At 45.4% G+C, this 23,889-nt stretch overlaps 1 protein-coding gene across 1 annotated transcript in view; it reads right to left on the bottom strand.

Annotated features, from left to right (window-relative positions):
- The window catches only part of CAPN13 (calpain 13), a 68,077-nt gene that overhangs the window by 24,155 nt on the left and 20,033 nt on the right, over positions 1-23,889 (bottom strand). The window contains exons 9-15 of the mRNA XM_087776125.1: positions 21,535-21,782; positions 10,757-10,826; positions 9,768-9,886; positions 5,872-6,005; positions 3,892-4,066; positions 2,918-2,989; positions 1,058-1,143 (exon numbers count right to left, since the gene is read on the bottom strand). Of these exons, the coding sequence (XP_087632251.1) occupies positions 1,058-1,143; positions 2,918-2,989; positions 3,892-4,066; positions 5,872-6,005; positions 9,768-9,886; positions 10,757-10,826; positions 21,535-21,782 (904 nt within the window). The remainder of the gene's footprint in view (positions 1-1,057; positions 1,144-2,917; positions 2,990-3,891; positions 4,067-5,871; positions 6,006-9,767; positions 9,887-10,756; positions 10,827-21,534; positions 21,783-23,889) is intronic.

Raw genomic sequence — 23,889 nt, forward strand, 5'->3', positions numbered from 1 at the left:
AGCAGCATGTTTATAATTAAGTGATAATTGTACTTTCTGCAGAGTGTAAGACAAATAAACAGAGCATGAATCAATAATTTATTGATTTATGCAGCTTACCTGTGAACGTGCTCTACTGACATTTCAATTACAGTTAGGATTACAGTTCACCCTTCCAAAAAATGGGAGGATGCTGTCTGAGCAGATAGCTATTATCCCAGACTTAAACATGTCTGCACCACCCGCCAGCCCATCCAGATGCAACACACTAGCCTGATTTTTCTCAGCAGAGAAGTTATGAGTGATCCTAGCAACAGGGAGAGGTTGGATGCTATTAAATCACATAAGAGTGACACCTGAACATCTCTCTAGTCAGGAAAATACTGATGCAATTCCACCAGGAAAACTAACATCTATTTATTTCAAAAACACTGTTGCAGTCTTCCTCTGTATCATTCCTTTCCTTAGGAAAGAGAAGTTAGCTTATGCACACAGCAGCAGAGTAGTCCTTGCATCTCCAAAGCTGCACGCAGGATCCAAAAGATCAGTTCAAGCCATCCAGTGGCACTTTGCAATAACCAAGGACCCTTTTTGTCTCTCTGTGTTCAACGCTGCATAGAAATGCTGCCCTACTCTCATGGCCTCTGCTAACCATCCTCTTTCCAGATTCAGACTCATGGGAGGGGAAGAAGGAGCAGGAAGGTGGATGCATGATTGCTGCAGGAGAATTCAATAGAAGCAGCCAACCAGTGTCTAGGGGCATGGCCAGAGCTTACTCCACGTAATAACAGCTCTTTCATCTGTGAGTTATCTGGAATTACCCACTGGGAAAAATGTAGACATAGACAAAAGGAATACCTGAGCTAGGCCTAGTGAGGAGCACATATAAAACCAATGCTGCATTAGTTTTCCCTGGACTGAATTTCTGTGGGCAGTTGCTTTGCAGATGGAAATAACGCTTATAATGAATTGATTTAGAAATGTCTGCTTCATTATAATGGGTGCAAGGCAGAGGTCCTTTACAATAAGCCTATAAAAGAGTGATTCTCCTTATGAGATTAAAGCTTTAAGACCATACTCATCACTCCAGGGCCCCTTCCACTCCCCATGGCCCCATGGATTCCAGATCCTGATTATATGTTTCCAGCCTTTCTTGTAGCGTATCTGTAGAAAAGACGAAAGAAAAATAAACTCTGTCACAGCTTTTCACGATTGTGATATTCAGTGAAGAGATGAGTAATAAAATGGATCTTCTTCTATACCTTGGAGGCCTGGTTTAACTTCTGATCTTATTTGACCGCAACTAAAAATCAGTGCCTTTTGCTACATTGTAAAGGAATGACATAGGGGAGAAAACTGTGGCCATTTTGCTTTCCCAAGCACAGTGAATAGCTGACACAGACAGAAGCAGCAGCATTCCTGCCACACTGCATGACTTCAACAGCCTTGGGAAAGTCCAGTGCCTAATCCTGCACATCTGATGCTGTGAGTCAGCAAAGGCAGAGACTTCAAGGAACCAGGCCACCAGACTGCCTGGACTGAATATCAACAGTCAGCACGGAGAAATGATGATAAACAGAATCTGTGTCTCCAGATCTACAGTATTGTGGTTCTCAACAGCTGGAGCTTTGGTGCTTTTCTCCTCTTGCTGTCACTGCTTTAAGCCAGAAGCAACTCATTTTCACCAGTGAAGCTGAAATGGTGGAAATGGAAAGGAGAAGCAAACCTTTTGGTTTCTGACTCTCCTTATGCACACAGGCAGTGTTGGAAACAAATGCCATGGCAGTCTCTTCCCAGGCAAAGGCCCAGCCCCTGGCCAGCCTCAAATAATTTCCCCACAGAAAATTATTTGTGCCTTGGCACTCCTGTAAGGCAGGGCAAAGACCATTTCTCCCCTCTGCACACATCATGAGCAGAAGGAAGCTGAAACAGCCTGCTTCCTCTCCATCAGGATTTGGGATGCTTCCACTCCTGTCTTGGGGAGAGCCAGCTGGGACCTTCTCTGGAGCCTGGCAGCACCCATCCTTCCATTTCGGAGCCTCTTGGCTACAAGCAAGCGTCCTCCGAGAAGCAGCTCACTGACTATGATGATGGCACCAAACATGCCACGGCATGAGGGGCTATAAACCAAAGCCAGGCTCGTACGGGAAACCATTAAAGAGAGGGGAGAAGGGAGAAAATAGCTTAGGGAAAACAATGTCCCCTTTCCAAAGTACTTTACATTCCTAGATTAAAATGTGTTGTACCTGTCTTGCTTGAGAACATAGCCACTGTTTGGTTTCCTTCTTGGCCTTGCTCACTGTTAACACTCCCTGTGTGCACTAAAGCTTACTGGGGTAAGCCATGTTCTGACTTCCTGTTGTAAAAAATCCCTCATTTCTTTTGATCTGTGTGATAAATTGGTCCTGTTTTCAGACCAGCAATATTAATATCTAGCCAGGAGAAGTTCTGCATGAATAGAACAGCTTTAAAAGATGGAGAAATGCTGTTCGTGAACCAGCAAGTTATTTACTTGTCACACAGTGATTTTTAGCAGCTTGTGACTGAGCCAAACAAATGTCAATTTGCATCATATGACAAATCCCAGAATTGCAGCCAGTGCTTCTATTCTGATTTGAAACAGAAAAGTGAATTTTTTAAGAGTCAGCATTGAATGAGAATCCCCAGAAATGCTGTATTTGCTGTTGAAGTGTCCCAAAACAAAAGTGAATTTAAGTTGCATTTTTTCATTAGAAAAAAAATTATAGGATTCAGATATCCTCCGTCTTCCCATTGTGCCAGAATCCTTCCATCTCTTGGAATTTGAACTATGTGTTTTCAACAGTCCCTCCTGAGCGTGAAGCTAATTAAAATTAATCTGAATGGAACAGCAGTGTGACTGCCCTGTAGTGGATCACCAGTACAAGATCACCAGGCAGGAACAGGTACTTGATCTTACCTTCACAGCTCCTGTGACAGTGTAGGCATGACCCTGCACAATCCCATTCCTCAGCTCTACGTTCCTCCCCAGCTGCAGAAGGGAGAAAGCACAGCTTTTAGCTCTCTGCCACACTGCAAATACATGGCCATCAACTCCCAAAACTATCATTTGGTATAGCAGAAAGAGAGACTTGGTTTTGACTCCAGCAGTATCTCAGATATAGTGGCTCCAGAGGAACGTGACTGCTGTTCCCACTGCAGCCTTATGTAGCCCAGTAAATTTAACAAAACTACAGGTCTTCACATATTTGCAAGTTCTTCAATGGTCCAGAGCTGCTGCAACTGCACAATGACCTGGACTGGGTCACTGGAGGATTAGAGCCCCAGAATTCCCCTGCCACCCACAGCCCAGTGTCAGCCACCTTAGCTGAGGGGCTAGTCCATGGCTTGTTTGCAACAGCTGAGCTTTGTGTCCTGATGAACCAGGCACTACAGGAGCAATGCCACACACTTTGCAGTCTTCCATTACCTGCTGTAAGGGAAGCCTTGGCAGCTTTTTAGCAAGATACTTGCTGAGCATCACAAAGCCTTTTGCAACTTCCCAGCATTAATATCAGTAGCCTACAAATGACAATGTGATGACAGCACCCTCTCACAGAAAAAAGGTGCATTTTGGCCTTGCTAGAATCAATCGAAAAGCTATGAGGCCCAAATCAGCCCTGCTGCAAGAGGATACGACCGTCGCAGTGGAATTAGCCAGGAGAGAAGCCACAGACCCCTCTCTGACAGTCCAATCTATCTACACCTACCCAAAAGCCTTTACATTACTTACTGCACAACCATATCTACTTTCTGCTCCCAAGATCTCTCCAGGCATCCATAAGCTGTAACTATTACACGGAGCGATTATAGACTTCCTTTTTCACTCCAAAGAGTTACCTTTATGCAAACATAGTAAACCAAGAAAGGCATGCTCCTGGCCCTGCAGCTCACCTGGCCTGAGGTGCTACACCCCATCAGACACTTCGATTTGTCAGCTGCTTTCAGTATCTCCTCCAAATCAGAAGGGGGATCCTTCAATGAAAACTGCACTTGGACTCCACCTGTGAGGTCTACTAAAGCATCAGAAAGGTAGCCTCCATGCAAGTTCTGGTAGGAGCCCCGTAACCTGGGAGGGGAAAAAAAGAAGTTAATTAGTCCTTACACTGTGTTTTAATAAACAATGTACAGTGATGGTTTCCAAAATGGATGTGTGCATTGAGGCAGTGAGCCTGGGGTGTGTAGACATTGGAGCGAGGTCATGAAAGGAAACTTGATTGAAATACATGGCCAGACACAACACATGTCCTGTGGAATGAGTGAGGCAGAGGGACTTTTTCCTATGTGTTCACTCACATCTGAGGCAGCTGTCTAGAGTCATTTACAGACAGTGGAAAATAATAAGGTGCATCTCATGCCAATGCAGACATTTTAGGGAGATGAGCTGCATCTCATCTTGAAGTATCCAGTTTCCTTCTTCTGAACAGGAAGGGTGACAAGTCCAAATGGATGTCTCGGCTCAAATGGAGCTGAACTGTCAGTTTTCTACATCATACTTTGCCATGACTCTTCACAAAACTGGCCAGTATCCTTTTGCAAATGAGAAATAGGAAGAAGAGAGAGGAGAAAGTATTTGCCCATGCTTCCAAGGCAAGACAGAAACAAGTTTTCAGCACTGTTCCCAATTCACTCTGCTAGAGTGCAATAATAGGATAATAATTTAATATTGCCAACACAGTCCTTGTTGTTTTTATCGTGTGCTTTTTATTGAGACAGCAAATAAGCTGGAACATGCCGTACTTAGAGCAGGTAGAGTATGCTGTTAAACCCCACCATACACACTGTATTTAATGAATGTAATCAAATGAAGTCTGCTGCTAATTGCATTTTGAAGGGTTGTCCTTGTCCTACGCTGATGAAAAGAATTTGTCATGGGCACTGGGGAAAAACTTCTCAAATGGGAATCTCATAAACAGCATCACTTGCAACTTTAATTTAATAGAGGTTTGGTTTGCTTTGTAATTAAAATCTTATGCAGCAAATTGACACTGAATCCTGAGTCAACTTTTCTGAGATGTCTCAGGGCAAAATGCATTCTATTTCTGAGTTGCTCAGATGCTGTTTTAACATTTGCTTATTCCTGACCAAATCTGCCAAAATAATTAGCTCTCTTCTTCAGCTCCTCCTTACAGCATTGCAAATGTTACACCAGCTTGATGTAGGGCATGTGCACCAAGTTCCAGCCCTTCGTACTACTGCTAGCACAGGAATTTCTCTTCAGCGCATTTAATAATGGGCAGTGTTACAATGCTAAGGGACCACACTCTGATCCCTTCACTCCTCAGAGGATTTTTAAAAATTATTATCTCTTTATTAATCATTATTAAGCCTGCAGCATCCTGGGGACCTCAGCCAAGAGTCAGAGCTCTCTCTGTGAAGTGAGAGCTGACCAGAGACTCATGGGAGTGCATGTGTTGTGCCTGGGCATGTTCTTCACGCTTCCTGTCATTGCCTCCTCCAAATATCCGCATGATCTCTGATAAGTGATTGTAAACAGAGGTAATCCCTGCTTAGAGTCTGCAGTTTTAAAGAGGAAAATACGGAAAGGAAAACAGAAGCAAAGAAGTTTGCTTAAAGTAAGGAGATGCCAAGCCCCATTTGCGTCACCAGACATTGCCCTGTTCATGTTACTTCTCAGGCATTAACATCCCAGAGTTGGACCGGGTACATTTAGGTCTTCAGCCTGGAAACCAAAATCTCCAGGTTATATTGGCCCTGTTTTTGCATGCAGCCACAGTTCCTTTCATAAGCGCAGCACAACGTACACAGCTGTTAGCCTGAATTCCTCCCCATGTGCTTTGCATAAAGCAGAGGGTGAAATCCCTTGTAGAAAGCATTCAGCACTGGGCAGAAGAAGAGACCAGGTATATTTACTTGGCATATGCTTTTTCCAGCAAGGATGGCCAGAATTCATTTGATGTTCGAGGGTATACAGACAGGTATCTTCCGTTTAGGAATGGCAGCCGGTCATCTATCACTACATCCACCCAGTCTCCATGTTGCCAGAACTGGAAATAAAAAAAAAAAAAAAAAACCAGAAAAAAAAACCAGAAGAGAGAGAAAAGAATGAGCCTCTTTTAAGAGCTAATATTCATGCCAAGCAACAGCCTCCTGAAATAGCACAGGAATTAATCTAAAGCATGGATATGTGCAAGTTCTCTCCTGAACTGCTTCAGGCTAATGGTCCACATTGTTAAACAAGCTACCAAGTGGCTGGATTTCCCAGTGGCAGGGGAAGTCATTTGGGAATACAAATAGTCCTGCAATCAGTGGGAGGAAAGATTCAACATGGGAAATATGCTAATATTATTGGGCGACAGCAAGCATTCAAGATGATAAAGAACAATCACGCAGATGGTTCAGTGAGCCGCACTCCTCAGCTGCACTTGTATTTTCCCCTGCAGCACAGCTCCTGGCCAGAGAGCCTCTGTCAAGATCCAGCCTCTAGATTTTCTTTCCTTTGTGTTTCAATTAAGACTCTGTCTTGGACAGGGACAGGGACAGTGTAGTGACTAAAGACTCTTTTGAGGTGTTATCCATCTCCTTGATAGATGAGGAGGACACAGGCAGTCTCTCCAGCATGTGGACAGAGCAGGTGTTTCTCCAGCTGATCCAGCTGATGAAACCTTTCAAGGGAGAAGATAGGGAAAGGGATCTGTGGGGATGAACTAAAGGAGCTATTTCCAGAGTCATTAGCAGATTAATGTAGCTTAGCATGATTCACAATCATAAGAGGCCAAGCTCTTATTTGCAGGAATGCTAAGGACTCCAGTGGAAGTATGCCAGCAATAGATTTAGTCTAGCATGATTTTATTTCAACAAGTTTGGTCAATGAAAAACTCCAAAATGAGCTGTTCTGTTAGAAAAGCACAAGACCAGATCTGCCCAGCAGCAAAGCAGCTTACAGTCTGCTAAGCCGAGAGCAGGTTTGATCCTACTTACGTTCTGCCTCACCCCAGCCTCTCACTTCCTATGTTAGTGGTGGCAGGAGGTGACAGGGTTGGACTCTCTGAACTGAGCTCCAGGAGGGGTTTGAACCTTCTGCTTGACTTTGGCAGGATGGGGTTGGAGGAAAAGCCTGCCACTGGCAGTCCTCTGCCCAAAAGAGAGACAGGCAAAAGGAAAGTCTGAAAGGAGCTGTTCTTTCAGTCACTTGACATGCCCTCCTGTCACTAGTCAACACCTGGCAGCAGGTCTGTATGGATAAAAAGTGTGACAACCAGCCACACCTCCCCATGGTGTTTCATGTGCAAACACAACCCGTAAACAAGGAGAACAATATGGAACTGGCTGTGGGGATTAATTCAGTCCAAACCCACCGAGTGACATTTTTCCAAAAGCCAAGTTCGTTGGCCATCTTTGATAGGGAGCTCAAGCTTGGAGGCTTTCTGAACACAGTACTGTATTTTTTTTCAGCTGGATAAAGAGAGCTGCTTTGTCCTGACTGCTGCAGACTTTCAGGTCGTGGTCTCATCTGAGCTCACAAGGACAGGAAAAGCCACAATGGGAATGAGAAACCTCATGGAAAGTCCTAGGATGCTCTAGGAGTGCAAAAGTGGTACAGGAGAAGCCATTCTCCCCTATATGCCTTCAGAGAGGGCCAATGCCCTCACTTTTTGCCTTGAGAGTCTGGCTTCATTAAATCTTTTTATACCCTCAAGATTTAAAGTACTGCAGCTGAGAACGTGACAGTAAATGAAAAAAGAAACCCTATTTAGGCAGGCTGCAAAGAGGGAAGTTCTTCACTTCCACTGTTGTGGTAAGCCTTTTAAATCAGGACTTTATTTTCCTGGGCTTAGAAGAGAAGGAAAAAGAAATGGACAGTTGCAAGATGACAACAACATGCCTAGGGTGCTGCTGGTCAGAGGGGGAATACTGTGTCATTATTTTGCCTCCTTTTTTCCCTCCCTTGACAGGGATCTTAGAGAAATCCAGTTCTGGAAGTGAGCAAGGCGAAAATCCTTTCAACCATTCTCTTTTGCATGGTGTTAAAAGGCACCTTTTGGATGCGTCCTGAAACTGAGGTCTTGACTGCTTATGGCCTTTAAAGATTTCATCAGTTTATTCCTGAGAGCAGGGACATTAATTCTCAGCACAGATTGCCCCTGTTTTGAGTAGATGCACTGTGCCATAAGCCCTGTACTCCCTGCAGAATATTTCTGTTTTTTTCCCAGGCTGAGCTGCTGCTGCTCGCTGTCACAACTCGTGGCACAGCCCGCCTCACAGGCATCAGAGTTTCTGTGGCAGAGAAAGTGATTCCTATGCAAACACAGGACTAACTTAATTCCTGGTGAAAGAACGTCATTGTAATTATTCCCTAGATAAAAACGTCACCCATCTTAACTACAGCTGATGAAGTGATTAACACCCTTAACTCTTGCAGACGAACAGCCAGCGTTGTGTAGGAAGACTGGAGCAGTCCTTTGTATTCCTGAGAGGCAACATGCTCCAGACCCAAAAAGGTGAAAAAAAGTTAGAAGCTAAAATTTGTATATTAGCATATGATATGCCTTGTTTGCGATTCTTCACTGAACTGAGGACTGGTGGCTTAGCCTGTGGATGGCAGTAAAATATCTTTGATGGAATAATTGAAAGGCATTGCCGAGAAGCATTTCCATTCCGAGTAGCTTTCTCAGGGGTTTATTGCTCAAGGAAAGACAGAAACAGTTGCATTGATTTGCAGATGAGATGACAGGGAAACATTTTCAAATACTGTAAGGTATTTATACTGCTTAAGATTTAAGGATTGCTCCTAACTAATCTTTTCAAAGCTCTCATGAAAGACAATCTAGCTTGCATCCTTTTAATGTGTTTTAAGCGGACTGGTGTCCCTTCAGCTGGTTTATCTCATACAGTGCACCTCTGCATGCTGGAAATGGGCCAAGACAGAAACATCTGGTATTCCGAGGAGCAAAGAAACAGAGCAAAATTTAGACTGCCCACGAGATAATCCTCCTGGTGCTGCTCCACGAGAGCTCCAGGAGGTCAAAGAAGTCTCACTGCCAGAGCTCTTCGCTTGGTACTGAACTGCGTATAACAAAACGGATTTGTGAAAAAAGGGGGATGATGAATGGCCAAGTATGTACTGATTCTCGCTACATCCAGTTCAGCTTCTGGAGCTTAATGGTACTGCAAGTGTTTCTAATCCCACAAGATATTTGGTCGACTCAGATATAAGCAAGCAGGGCCTGCCAGTTACTATCCCAGTCACCCTCCTGGGAGATTCAGAGAATTTCAAGACTTGGTGGAAAGTAAGATTTACTAAAAAGCCTTGCTCCTCTCTCTGAAACAAATCTCTTTTCAAAATACCAGAAGTCTGTTCCTCTGATTTGTCTCCAAGGATTTGTAATTTCAAGCCATTTCCATGATCTAAAAGGGTAAGGTGAAGTATATGGGGAAACAGAAAATGAGTCCAAATAGACAAAGAACACAGGTGTATTGACAGCCATAACAAACTGTCCAAATCAAAGCAGACACCAGAATGCCATCTAAAAGATATATGTACACAAATCCATCTGAACAGCTGGTATCTGTACCTCTGGAGTTGTACCTTTCAGAAAAGGGCTTCAAATTCCCTGAAGTGTGATTGCACCACCTGGAGCGCAAGGAATCATTAGAAAATTTGGGATTTTCTGCAAAATTCTAAACTGGGAGTCAGGACTGAAGAACCAAAACATTCAAGGATGTCGAGATCTGGGACTGCAGTTTGCACCCGTATATAATCCAACCAGCCAAGCCTGAGCAGTACCAATACAGCAGAGAATACATACCCGGAAATGAAAAATCCCAGCATAATTGTCCTGGAATCCTTGGTCCCTTGGTAAAACATTTTCCAAAAACTGCTTCTGCTGTGTCAGGGAGCCCAGGGCAGCCAGCATCCAGCAGCAACCTCAAGGGAGGGAAGAATTCAGTGCATTCAGTCAGTTACTCACTGTTGTGGACCATAACTAACTCTTTAGGAGAGTGGACTGCAACATCCAAGACATCTAAGAACCAGCTTGTTAAAAGAAACCAGCGTTCTTCTGTCTCCCTTCTCTCCCCCAAAATGCTGAAACACTACCCAGTCTTCACCAGCAATGCCCCCTGGGAACGCTGATGCCACCCAGCCATCCTTTTCCACTTTTATGCTCCTCCTATCTTTTGTGGTCATGTTGAGACTTGCAGTCTAGAACATTGTTCAGGAAATCTTCAAACCTCTCAGTGGGGTGAGAGATGGGAAGACATTTCTTTCTATATGGGAGCAGAGCTGCTCCCAAAGACAAACATGGTTATGGACTAGGAGAAAAAGATGGAACCAATACAGGGTGCAGACACATGCCTGGGTAAATATCAGAGAAGACGGACAGAAATATCCATAGAAAAGAAAACATGAGAGTCACCAGATGGAGACAGGATGAAAATAAAATTCAGTGTTACACATGTTGGAGTGCCTGCTTGCCCCAGAACTGTGTTTGACCCTTGTACTTGAAGCATCTGCCTGATCTCAGTTGGACCTCCCTTTCTATGCTTGTCCTTATATACATAGAGGGCAGGTGCTGTATATAAGTAACAGGGATTAGACCTTCTGCACTTGCAAATCCTATTAAATATCTGCAATAAGGTGTGTGTGAATTTGTGTGGGTTTGGATTAACTTGCACTAATTGTTTACTGCAGCTACCATGGTCCACGTCTTCCCACCAAGCATGCAGAACATATAGCAAATCAATGACAGGTTATTGCTTTGTGCCAATCTTTTCCAAAACCGGAATGTGACCTTACCTATTTCTCCTTGCATGATATCAAATCTGCTAACTCCATCCAGGACCAAATAAGGATTTCTCTGAAGTTCCTGGAAGAAAGAAAATACAAAGAGCAGTGTGGGTACCCATCCTTTGCCAGCAGTGTGTTCCTGCTTGAAGGCCTTTGAAAACCTTTGTGTTCCCTTGAAGATCTTTGCTTGCCTACCTTTTCTACTGCTGAAAACTATTTCTCTTGAGCCCTGATGATTTGTTGCCTGCCACCAACAAAACAAGAGGAGATACTGAGGCATCTCTTCTTTAGTCTGCTCAGCTGTTCCTAGGGATGGGGACTTGTGGCTGGGTGCTCACTGAGTTTTCATTTGCGTTTCTTTAATGCTACCAACACCTTTCAGAGAGGGGTCTGAGCCTGCCTGCGAAATCATGCAGTTTCCTGGGGGACAGTAGGGCAGAGACACAGAGGTTTCCAAGCAAAGTGGAGCAGGGTCTGTACCTCAGCTCAGCACTGGGTCTGGGAATGTTTTACTCTCCAAGCCTTTTGTGTTTCCATGCAGGCTTAACACAGATCAGCCTGGGCTGCTTTTCATCACTTTTGGTGAGGAAGCTATAGAAAGAGGGCTTAATCTCTGGCTGCAAAATCCCACAGGTCTGGCTGACTTATTTTTAATTCAGGGAGAATTTTCCTTGCATTCCTTGAGAGTCTTGCTTGGGCAGTGAAGGGGAAACACTTCAGAGTTTGGCCTTGCACACAGAAATGTGAACCATTCTCCTACCTGTGTCTGCTATTGGTCTGGGATATCTGAGTGCTCAGGTAGCAATGGCCCGAGCATCCCCTGTGAGTAACCCTTGGCACACCCCAACTGGGTAAGGCTCTGTTTTGAAAGAGCAATCAGCCTTAAACAGGAAAGTCACCATGCGCCTAAGAAAATTAAGAGATAAAAGGGAGAAAAAGCATCTGAGTAAAAAAAATAATACAGCAGCTCTTCCTTAAGCAGGGCCTGGCATTTCTTCTCCCCAATTGATTTGACATGCTGCACAAAAATGAGACCAGCGCACAACGTGACTCATGACTCGCACGGTTGCGAGAGCTCAGCGTTAGCAAATGCTGTCAGTTTGCTGAAATGGCTTCACGGTGATCAAACCCCTCTAAGAAGTTTTCCTGTCAGGACAAGATGCAACACAACATTGCTGCTCCAGGCTGGTGGACAGATCATGCTCCCACAGCACCGCTGACACCAGGGAAAGCAGCCTGGGCACACATCTTCCTTGACAGATGCTTTCACGCAGCCATCCACGCCTATCCCAGGACTTCTGGGATTTGCGATAAGAGATTTACCCATAACATGGGAGCAGACCTAAGAAGTGGTGGCCACCAGCAGCAGTGGTTGGTCACCATACAGTGAAGCAGCAGCTCTCAGCCCTTCTCCCTTCCCCTCTACATCTATTCCAGCTTTATCTTCTCCCTGCCTCTGTTTCCCTGACAGCAGTTTGCCTCCCTCACCTGGATGAATTCAAAACCTCCCACAAGCAGGAAAGAGTAACTTGCATGACAAAGCTCTGAACTTGGCCTGTGCCCTTGTGTGTGTCTGACTTACCAATAGTCATCCCAGAAAACCAACAGCATAAAGGAATGGGTATTTTTGTTCCCCCATGATTTCTGAGGCTGCTGAAGTCTTAGTTGCCCCCGGCAGGGTGGCTGGGCTCTGATGGATGTGCTACAGTGCATAGCTGCCATGGGGGTAACCACCATATAGAAACATGAGCCTGAAACTAATGGGAAGGCAGCTGTGTCTCTTATGGGATCCCTGAGGAAAGGGGTGGTGCTCTGCTCTGTGCCAGGACAATTAAGCTCTTAAGTGCATCATGGATCCTGCTAGGTGTTAAGGAGACCGGCTGAAAAGTCAGCCCATTAGATGCCTCAGCAGATATCCTGTTGCCCACCAAGATGTTCAACTCCCCAGTAAGCAAACGGGGGTGAGTTGAGTCATTAAGCAGGTTCCTTGCTGAGAGAAACCAATAATTTTGTCTAAAACCAGAAAAGACGTGATCTGAAGTCAGCCCCAACCAATATGCCTTGACTGTGCATACACACAATTTTGTGGCTACCAGAGAGAACAAAAGCTGAAGTGAAACACTCCCACTGTAATCCCCACTCACAACACACTAAGCTCTGCTTCCAGTGGGGTGTACTCCCCACAGGCTTAGAGGGCAATAACTGGAAAGCAACATGGAGCGTGTGACTTTTCCCCATGGAAAAGGGGCCGCTCAGCAACTGTCCCTCTGCAGAAACCACACAGCAAATGCAAGGTGAATTCCCACTGAACTGACACCAGTGCCGCTGGCTGAAATGGCAGCAGTCCTCCTTGCTGCATGCACTGCGGTTAGAAACGGTGGGACAGGTTTTAGCAAGAAGTTTGTGCTTCTGAGTGCAGCCACCTCTCTGCGTGCTTGAGGAAAAGAGGCAGCATGGGCACACTTCAAAAGGATGCAGGGCACAGAGCACAGGCTCTTTGCACAGCATTGGGTGTGAGCCAAGGAAAGGCAGGGGACAAACAGAAGCTGAAGCAAAGGCAGGAGGGGGCCAGTGGTAGGGAACTGCAAGACCAGATCCTCAGAAGAGCTCTGGAAGAACGTGACTCCTGAAGTCAGTGGTGGAATGGCTGTTCCCTTGAAGGATGCTGTGTGGAGCCTGAACTAAGCGCACTGGGTTTCTGAAAGAGCTTACAGAGGACATAAGTATGGTGGGTGAAGTGCTTTGGAAATCTGGGCCTTCTCAACCGGAAGGAAAGGAAGTCTCCAATTAGCTCCTCTTCCTTCAAAGGCAAGAATACAGCAGTCATAAAACACCAGAAACTACCACTTATTGTTGCAAAACACAGTTATGCCCGTAGTTACCACTACACAAAACGTGCAAGCCACATTGTTTGCTAGTGCTTAAATTGCATGACAAATAGAGAAACTACAGATTTAACTATAAGTCTGTCCAGAAGCAGTGCCCTGTTTCACTGAGAAATTATGATGAGGCATTGTGGCATTTTCCTCAAGACTTTTCAGTTTTAGCTGGAGGGGGAAAGAAGAGGGAGCCTAAGGAGGCACGTGGTCTCTTCTCAGTGTATCTATGAGTCCAGCAGTGAAGGCAACCATATGGGCTGCAAGTCAAGCGCTCTGCCTGAACTCATGCCCCCAGGACAAAGCTATCATCACTTGCTTTCCCTGGCCCACTGAAGACTTCATTACATATTCAAAATAAAAGAGAAGTTCAAGTTCAAACCAGTTCATTCTCTAGAGAATGGTCTTACCACAGAAGTACTGCTTATCCAAAAGGCAAGATGGGAAATTAATTTGAGAGGTGGCAGGAGAGCACCCTGTACATGCATTTGTCTCTAAATTTCTTTTTATAATTGCTCAGCATTTTTATGGAAGAGCAAGCCCCCAGAAGAAGCTGAGGGTGAGTAGTACAGATGTAGCCATATGCAGACGTATGTAAAGAACCTAGTCAGACATTTTTGCGCAAAATTGGAAGCCCGAGGTGGGAGTTCACGGGCAGTGTAAGCCAGCCTGACTGCAGGCTGCTGCTCAGTACGGTGGTCTGGTCATGGTCACGGCCACGGCCACTTTTCACAGATTTCCCTGCTGACCCAGCATGATCCTGAATGCAGGCACAGGGCCACTGAGGGTTAAGAGGCAGGAGATGACTCTTTGTAGAGCTGCCTCCCAATCAGTTCACCGTAACCCTACAGTAAAATCCCAGCCCTGCTTCTGTTCCTGCCACAGCACCACATCTTTCCCTTTGGCTGTACTTGCGTTCCTCCCTCCCGCTCCAGCTTCACCTTCCTGACGCATCCTGCCATCGTGAGCCACAGTGCTCCCTGTTCAACACACACCAATTAAGAAAAATAAAAAGGCTGCTATTGATTGAAAGCTAAACTCTGCTCTCAGCTGGACAAACCTTAATTCAACATCACTGCTGTGCCTGTAATAGTGTTGCTGTGGATTAAGAGGCAAATGTGGTGTTGCAGTTACCTGGGCTAAGGGCATTGCCTAGCAGTGTGCTGAGGAGGGTCAGGCACACCACTGATCATACATCCCCTAACCACAGGAGACCTCCACAGAATAGCTAACACAGAAACAAGCCAGCTGCAGTAACGAGGTAGGGCAGAACAAAGGATGAGCTGCACTGGGTCGCACCGAAGGTCTGCCTGTTGCAATGACTTATCTCTGACAGCTTGGAGAGGGAGCAGGATAACTGAGCAAGCCAAAACTAATGCTCCTCCTGCATACATCCTCCCACTCTCCATCACTTGGGGGCTAAAGGATTTCCCAGGCTGGAGGCTCTATCCACAGATTTTGTTTATTAGACCTCATGGGAGTCAGGAATCTGTTTCCTTGAATCTGCCTAATGTTTTTTGGGTTTTTTTTAAACTCATATTCTGCTTTTCTTTGACATTTTGACAGGAAAAAACCAGGCTAATCTCAAGGGGTTTGCTTGCACCACCAGAACTCAATTCCCTGCTTTACGGCAGAATAGCTTAATTCCTGATTGCCTGTTTTCAACACAAGTGCCTCAGTTGCTTAAAAAAAAAAAAAAAACCTTTGTTCCAGCTCTCTCTCTCGCAATGGAGGAATGAGGGCCTCAGACACTGCACAGGTGGGGAGCCCACAAGTAAAGTCGTGCTGGTGTCCAACAGCCAGCAGAAACAGAAACCAGCTCAGGTTTTACCTGTAACTGTTTGCTTTGTGTAGCTCTGTGCTAAAAAACAATGACAACTGCAAACAAAGGAGGTAAACATAAAGGAGGTAAACAAGGGAGGTAGCCCTGTCTACCCTGAGCCTTTAAGAGACAGTTTCCTTAGAGGTCTTGAAACCTCCCACTCAGACCATTCAGTAGAAGCTAAAGTTTTGAAAGTGGCACAGTGTTATTATTAACTATTCCCCTCTGGCCACCGCAGTCATATAATCCTGCTAGCTGACTCCCCAGCCTGGGAAACAGGGAAGCGGGTGAGTCAACAGACCAACATAGGAGCGCTGCTTTCCCCTCAATCTGGGATGCGTGCATTCCCCCCCTCACCAGCCCTTTCCAAAAGAAACAGAGCCCAGAGATACTACACAAATAAACGCTCCTCATCTGAAACCTGTGCAGAAAGACAGATGTAGTAAATGGTGATGCAATGCAGCTTCCACAGCCCAAAGATATGAACTCTGAAGTGGAGGTCAGATGCAATCAGCTGAGTAGGCAACAGCTGAGACAATGGCAGCCTGGGAATGCTGCTCCCATTCAATTACACTGATTGCACATGCACACTCAAAAATAAGGTGAATTGATTTTGGTTTTCATCAAGGAGAAATACTGAACAAGATCCAAGGGCCTTGTGGCCTCTGGGATATACTGAAGCTGTGAACTCCACCACGAACAGCTGGCAGGTGGCTTTGGCTCATGCCAGAGAACGGCCCCGCAGTGAGAGACCTGGAGGCGGTGCAGGACAGCACTACCCCTCATCACCACACATTTCTCATAACTTACCTGATTAAAGCAGCTCGTGTGACAATCCACATTTCTTTTTCCTTTTTTTTTTTTTTTTTTGGTATGTTTTTCTTCATTTGTCCCCTGTGCTATTAAAGCTAAATTTTTAGGTTAACTTCAAACTGCTGTCAGATTTCTTGCCTGAATAAAAACTGTCTTTTTCTCCCCTCCAGCTACAGACAGGCCAAGGCTGATGCAGTAGGAACTCCAGCTCAGCTTATCTGTCTGGAAAGATCCTAACTTCAAAATGATTTTTTTTAAAGGGCCCATTTTCATTTAGGCAGTTCCTGAGTTCAGAATTCCTTAATGTTGATGTTACTCCCTGGAAATCTCTGGGAATTATATAAAATGCCAATAAACAAATACCAACCACTAAAAGCAGTGTAAAATCATTATAGGCACTCTGTTCCTGAAAGAAGGTTACATTTGCTTTGGGTAGGGACGGAGGAAGAGAGGAAAAAATGTGAGCAACCCCTTTTGCAAAATTACTGAATCAAATGACGAATCACTTTTTCCAGCAAACAAGCATCAACTCAAAGCATATAATTTTCCCCAAAGCTTTTTAGATGCTAGGTACAATAGCACAGTTCCCTGAGTCTCTGCTAAGGGAACAAAGTATATCCCTTGCTCGAGTTCACACTAAAGCAGCCTCTTTCTGTGGCCTCTATCCAAGAACTTCATTTAGACTCTGCTTTTCCCTTCCCCTGACAAATACCCAAGGAGTCCATGCCCTGATGCTACGAATAGACTGCGATGATGCAGAGGAAACCGATGTTGGCTATTTCAGATGGTCCTTTCACCATACACCCCCCTACAAGTCACATCAGAGGCACTCAGGGATTTCTCTCATGCTGACCCTCAAACCTCTCTTGGCCACCTTGCAGCTTTTCCCTCTCTTCTGGTTGCCCCCACCACAAGTCACAGCCTATGTTAAACAGGGCACAGATCCTCCTACCCCAGCTCTTGCTCAGCAATTGCTCACACCATAAGATAGCTACAGGGGCCCCAAGAGATGAAGGGTGAGCAGCTGCAGGAGCAGTAGTCTGTGATCTTGAAGACTTTAGAAAAACCTTCAGCAGCTTCACCCTCTGCCCATTTTAGCTTTATAAAGCATAAGTGCTGAAGATCGGGGACTTTCCTTAAGGATGTTTATAATGGGCACCATATCAAGCACCATGTTGCGAATCCCTGGTTCAGGACCAGGGCGCTGCTGCATACGTGGTAATCTCTCTCCCCTCACACATACCATGTTTGAAAATATAACCAATGTTAGCAAAAATAAAGCACTCAGAATTCAGTGCCACCCCAATTCACAACGTCTGGGTCATCCTAATTCAGGGTTTTTTTGCATCTGTATAGTATTTCGCATTATGATCAGAACAGAGTGAAAACTTTAGCTAAAACATTAATTGATTAAAAACACGTATTCAGCAACAGCAAATCATTTTGTGACTTCCTCTGTTCCACTCAATTGCTTGTGTGAAGGAAAAGCACCAAACAATGAAAGAACGTGTTCTGAACATTTTTTAAAGGAGCATCTCAGTTTTTAAAATCTGACATAACTCTTCAAGGAGAATTTCCCTTTGAATGGTCTTTAGAAAAGCCCAGCTATAGAAAATCCTTTGTTCAGTCTAAAATAGAACTCTTTTCCACTTCTCCAAACTGTGGATGAACCAAAAGACCAGTTAATTGCAGAGCTCCTGCTGTATCTGATACCTCCAGCCCCACCTCTAGTAGCGCTTGAAGTACCACATGCAAAATCGCTGTTACAAATGGCACACGTTTCAATGGACGTAGACTGAGGGCCTGGGGATGAAAACACAGCCTGAAGCAGTTCCCATCTGATGGGAAACTGCAACTACTGCAGAGTTAGGAAAAGTGACATTTCAAATGTTGCCTTGGTGCTCCTGATCCACCTCCCCCTTCAGGGACTCCCATATTAAATCATCTCACTTTACAAGTCAAAATAAGTTGTTTCTGACTGTCACCACTGACTATTGCTGTCTGAAAAATCAAGCTGTTTTCTCTCTACTTTATACATTACCCCCAGATATGAAGACTGCAAACTCTGAATGTAATTGGCAATTCTCTTGACAATGTACAAGGTAAAACAGAAGCAGCATGTTCCTCAGCTGCTCAATCGGATCTGGAACAATGACAGCAGTTATAATTGCTATCTACCACTTAAATAGCCAGATATTATATGACTCAGAAAATGGAACCTAACAGATTATTAGGACCAAGATGCCAGTTGTGTCACAGGTACATTTCCAGCTAAATTTTTTTAATGTCAGAGGAAGCTAATGGTGGAGGCTGAGACATAGATTAAATTCGCCATGCTCGGTCAGCAGGATGCAACTACACTCGCTCTCTGGGAGATGTATTCAGGTAAGAAAGTCTCCCTCGGGGAAATTATAGGTATCTCTTTGCCAAGTAGTTTAGGCATCATGTATCCTTACAGTTAGCATTGCAATGACCTAAGAACGAAGAATTTATGAACATTTCTGCACGGGTGAAAGGTGCCCAACTGAAAAGCTTCGGGAATGGGGCACTTTGACTCCTAACACTGCAGCCTTCCCTCTTCCTCCCCAGGGACCAACTCCCAGAGGCAACTGGACGCAGCACTGGCCTTTCAGGACATTTGAAATGCAAATACAGTTTTATTTACTTCCTGATCCTGGGCTCAAAACATCTGCAGCTCTATAAATGAAAAGCAACCACTTCTATTTAGCAACTTCTTCTGCCCCTGCTTCATTCTGCCAGGAGGCAAAGAGCACGCTTTGATGTCACCATGACACAGCACGGGTGTTGTGGTGATGTTTGAGAACTTCTGGCTGGGCTCCCCAGGCAGTTGGCACCATTGCCCTTCATCTTGCATCTTGTCTAGCAGCAGGAAGCCTGGCTGGTCAGGAAATGGCTACAGGTGGAAATTTTGGTCAAATCAAGAAAAAAAATTTTAAAATGGAGCCTTCTTCAGCACTGACATCCTGGGTTTCTGTTCCAGATGAGCCAGTGGAGTCGGTAGCCTCAACTTTTGTCCCTTGAGTATGTTGTAGAAGAGCAGCTGGTGACGCTGCCTTAACCTCTATAATAGAGGAAAAGGCTTTTCAATGTTCGCATTGTGAACCCTGGGCCATGAGTATACAGTTTAGTTTTTCAGAGGAGAGCTTTGGCGAAGTCAATGACTTTTTATCCCACTCCTTCCTGAAAAAACTCTGGAAAATTGTTGGATGCGATTGGTTTCAGTCAATTTCATGGGGTGATGCTGGAAACTGTGTAGTGATTGCTGAAAAAAGTCTTCAAAAGGGAAATGCTGGGAAGGAGAGGACATCTGTAAAATTTTGAAACCGATTCCATGAAAACTTTCCATTCATCAGCTTAATCTTCATGGATTCAGCAAAATGGAAGGGAATTCTCCAACACCTGCCTCACCTGACAAACTTCAAGCATTAGCAGCAGCAGGTTCTGCTTTTAGCAAGGTACTTCAGTCCCTTTGCACATGAAATAACTCTCAGGATATTTGAGTAGGATAGGTGTTCATCCCACACTGTGGTGCCTCAAAATTAGTGGTATTTGGGTTTCTAAGTCAGTTTGTATGCTTTTGAAATCCTACGCTTCTCTGCTGCTCCCAAACGGCAAAAACGCCAGGGTGGTTAGTACTTAACAGAACTGTATCATAACATTTTATTCCAGCTTATTCATCTTTAAAATGCCCCTGAGAGTCCTTTCTAATATCCATGTTTGTCTTTTGTGAGTCTAATGCTTAGTTATCATATCTTCGTCTTTCTCAGTCTGGAAATAGTGGCAACTAACTCCTCACCTTTACATTTTTTAGTTACTCTTCTACTGTAACTCCTATTTCAAGAGAGATTATCCCCACATGCTACAAACCTGTAAGCAGAGTGCTGGTGTAAAAAACACAGCACCAGCTGCATTCTCACTGGACCCAGATTTGAAGAAAGGCTGCCTGAGGAGAAGCCCAGATGTTCAGCCAGCAGTAGGAGCTGCTTCTGCAGAGGAGAATATCCCTTCTTAGCAACTCCACAGAGGACACCCAGACATCTGCACCCAGCACCTCCACACCTACCAAGCCACGTGTTAAAGCATCAACACAGATTGGAAGTGCCTGTACCTCTGTACACACAATTTCTCTGACACTTTCAGGCCCTGCTGCAGCACTGGGTAGCGAGAAGTTCAAGCCTCAGGCCCCATCCCTATCACCACAGTCCTGTTGGTGTCCAGGCTGCAGCTTCTGCTCCATCTGATACTTCAACTACATCACATTCCTTTCACAGCAGGGCTGGGGCTTCCCACCTTTCCGTTCGGGCTTCCACATTTAGCAGCTATGCAGGCTCCCTGGGCTAGCCTGCTTCCCTTCTGTGAGCCATAGCTTTCAATGTCCATGTTAGCAGTAGCCTCTGCTGCTGCTATGCTAAGGCCACCTCCCAGTCAAGCTCCAGCATACCCTCGTTGCCCTACCTGCATCTGCCATCCAAATAAATCTTTTCTAGTTGTCTTGTCCTGTCTCTACAATCTCACAGTTACAGTCTCTACACCCCAATGGGTTGCCTGCAGGGAGATGAACTGGTTTGCTCCAGCCCAGGGAAGCCAAAGGCCCCAGGCACTAGCAGTGCACTCAGCAAAACCCAGCAAAAGGGTAGCACGTGGCAAATCCAGTAGCTGCACCAGCAGCAAATGGTACACAGCAGTGCTATACAGTGCAGTCTGACCATGGAAAGAGTCCCTGAATTAGGTCCTAGGATGAAAGAGCTGAGTATGTGATTTCACCTCCCAATTTAAACATCCATATGCCAGATGATGACAACTGCCTATTAAACTGCAACTGGGAATCAGCAGACAAACTTCATTTCATGCCTTGTCCCAATTACTTTAAAATAGGTATTGCTGAGTCAGTGACTTGGATTACAGAAATCAGAGATTTTTAATAGAATTTGACAGCTTTTCAGATTTGCACGAAGTCCTCTAGAAGCAGGTCAAAGTGAGAACACTAGTTCTAGTGAGGTTCACAGGTGGAAACAAACTTCCTACAAAAATGCACCCAATGAAATCATTAATGCCACGGAGGTTATCTATCTTCCCTCCACACATCCCACAGCCAGGATCCCTCCTTTCAGTGCTGCGTTCCTAGTGTTCCCCTGGGTGTCTGCTTCCCTGCTCAGCACAGATCTCCTTCCCCAAGGCAAAGGCCTTTAGCCTCTGGCCATCAGCGCTCCCATTCAGCAGCAGGGCTATGAAACACCCCAGCTGGCGTAACTCACAGTTGGCCTCTTCCATTGTATTTGCCACAGCTTATCCTCTGAGAGCAGGTTGGGACCAATGGAGCTGATGTGAGCGGGGAAGGTGGCATCCTCAAAAAGCAGTCCTTGGCTCAGACACAAGGCTCGCAGGCGGTCGAAGTCCTGGTTATTAAATTTCTTCAGGTTATGGAGGCTTCCTGTTGCTCCTGTTGTTTGCCAGCCCTGCTCCAACGTCAGAGCAGAGCCGGGGGCGAGCATTGTGCCCTTTCCTGTGAAGGAGAGACAGGGACTGCCATTAGTTCCCCAATCTGAAGTGGTGCCTTAGGAGTGTGTGGGAAAGCAAACACCTCCCACCCTGCCCCAAGAGGATTGTGGAGCAGCAGCTTGCAGAGCTGAGGGCAGTCACAGTGACAAAATCCTTATTAGCTGGAAATGCCTGGGGAAAGAGTAGTCGTCAGATCCCAACTGGTTTATCTTAAACCAGTGCTGTCACTGCTACAAATTCAATTTTGAGTCTTCCCTGAGGACAGAGAGCAAAGCTGTTAGCAAGCCGCTGTGTTAGCATTGAGGTACATCTGCAACATAAGTGAGCGTAGGGCATGGAGCAGGAGCTGCAGACACAGGGGAGGAGGGAGGTGGTGTGAGCAGGGAGGCTGCTCAGAGGTACCCAGGACTCTTCTGGCCACGGATCACACCTGTGCCCAGGGCATTTTTCAAGTTAGTTATTTCATTTCCACAAGTGAGCGCTTGATGGTCACTCCCTGTGATACCTAAAGAAGGCAGATAACTTGCCTTTCCTTGGGACCTGCTCCAAAGACCCCTGCTAGATTAGGGGGTAGCTTCCTACCAGCTTACACAGACGCTCCACCAGACTCCCTAAAGCTACAGTGCTGAGATGGGACCAAGCTGCAACATCCAGACCTGGATCCCACCTGCACTACTTGCTCACACGAGAGCGCACCAAGGTCTGGGGTTTTTTAACTCAGTAGTTCATTCGGAGGCCAGTGTTTAAACAGACCTGAAATGTAGATTCATATTTAAACTGGGCAGTCATTGCGTGGCATCTGTAGCTATTCCAGTCTGGAGCATGTTCAAATCCCTCTTTGTGAGTGTGTCTAAAGGAAAGGGGCAATTCACTTAGGAAAAGTGAACACCTGCTAATATATTTGCTGGCACAGCTAGGGAAGGATGCAGGAGATAAAATCTCCCGTTGTGAAAATCTCCTGTTGTACTCAAAGAGCACAGCAGGACTCACGCCCTCAAAGATCTACTTTTGTTCCAAAGGGAGGCAGTGCATCATCCATGGAGGTGCCGGACTGTGGGGTGGGAGGGCTTCTGGGACACGAGTAGAAGGGCACAGGAAGGCAGAAAACTTGCATGTTTGGACAGGCAGTGGCACCAGAGCTTTAAAAGAGCAATTTGTTCTGTCTAACCAGAGTAAGGGCTTTCAGGTGCACTCTCCAGAGCCACATGGATGTACAGAGAGACAAACACGTGTGCATCATCTCCTGGGGATCTTCCTTCAGCTAAACACCTCTGTTCTGGAGTTCCAAGTTCAGAGAAGTAGCAGGAAGGCTGTTTAGCCTGCCTTGCCTCCTGGTTCCTCCAGCACCTTTTGTCATGCAAAATTACATGTTGCTGGGTCAAAATATAACTTGAGATCCACACCAGCTTTCACCCTTCATTTGCACTTGCCCTCACAAAACCAAAACTTTAACTGTCCTGAGCTATAATTCCCCTTTTGTCCCTCTCCTTATGAAAAGAGAAGCCCCTGGTGAAGCCCTGCCTTAGCAGACTTTTAAGGTCAGGAAGGATCACTGTGATCACCTCCTCTGGCTTCTTGCATGATGTGCCACTGCACTTGATCCAGCGATTCCTGCCCCTAGCTCCTGGCTTCCACTTAAGATGTACCCTCTCATAAATTAGCACTGGAAAATCCACCACGTGCCCCGGGCAAGCCACTCCAATAGTTAATTAACTTCACTGTGCTAATTGCTAGCCTAAAGTCACTTAGTTTCAGTTTCAAGCCACCAGATGCCATCACCTTTTTTTTTTTTTTTTTTTTTTTTAAAAGTATGTGAAAGGGCTCTTTTCCTACCAAACAAACTTATCTGTAGATCTGATATGTTCCTGATATGGTACAAGGAGAGCAAATGGCTCCAGTAAGAGCAAAGCCTCAGATTTTTATTGTGAATCATTCACATATGTGAAAAACACAGACCAGCCACACTGAAGGTGTAATACCTCCCCCCCCACATACACACTTTTTACTTAGTGTCATCACCTTTCTTGGTGCTTCAAGTCACTTGGCCTCCTGGCATTGTAACAACAGCCTAGAAAAATAAGGGGGTTTGCATCTCCTTGTTTTAATTAAAA

This window comes from Nipponia nippon, unplaced genomic scaffold (assembly GCF_047370975.1).
Source record: "Nipponia nippon isolate SJK-2023a ecotype South Korea unplaced genomic scaffold, ASM4737097v1 scaffold_4, whole genome shotgun sequence".
NCBI lineage: Eukaryota > Metazoa > Chordata > Aves > Pelecaniformes > Threskiornithidae > Nipponia > Nipponia nippon.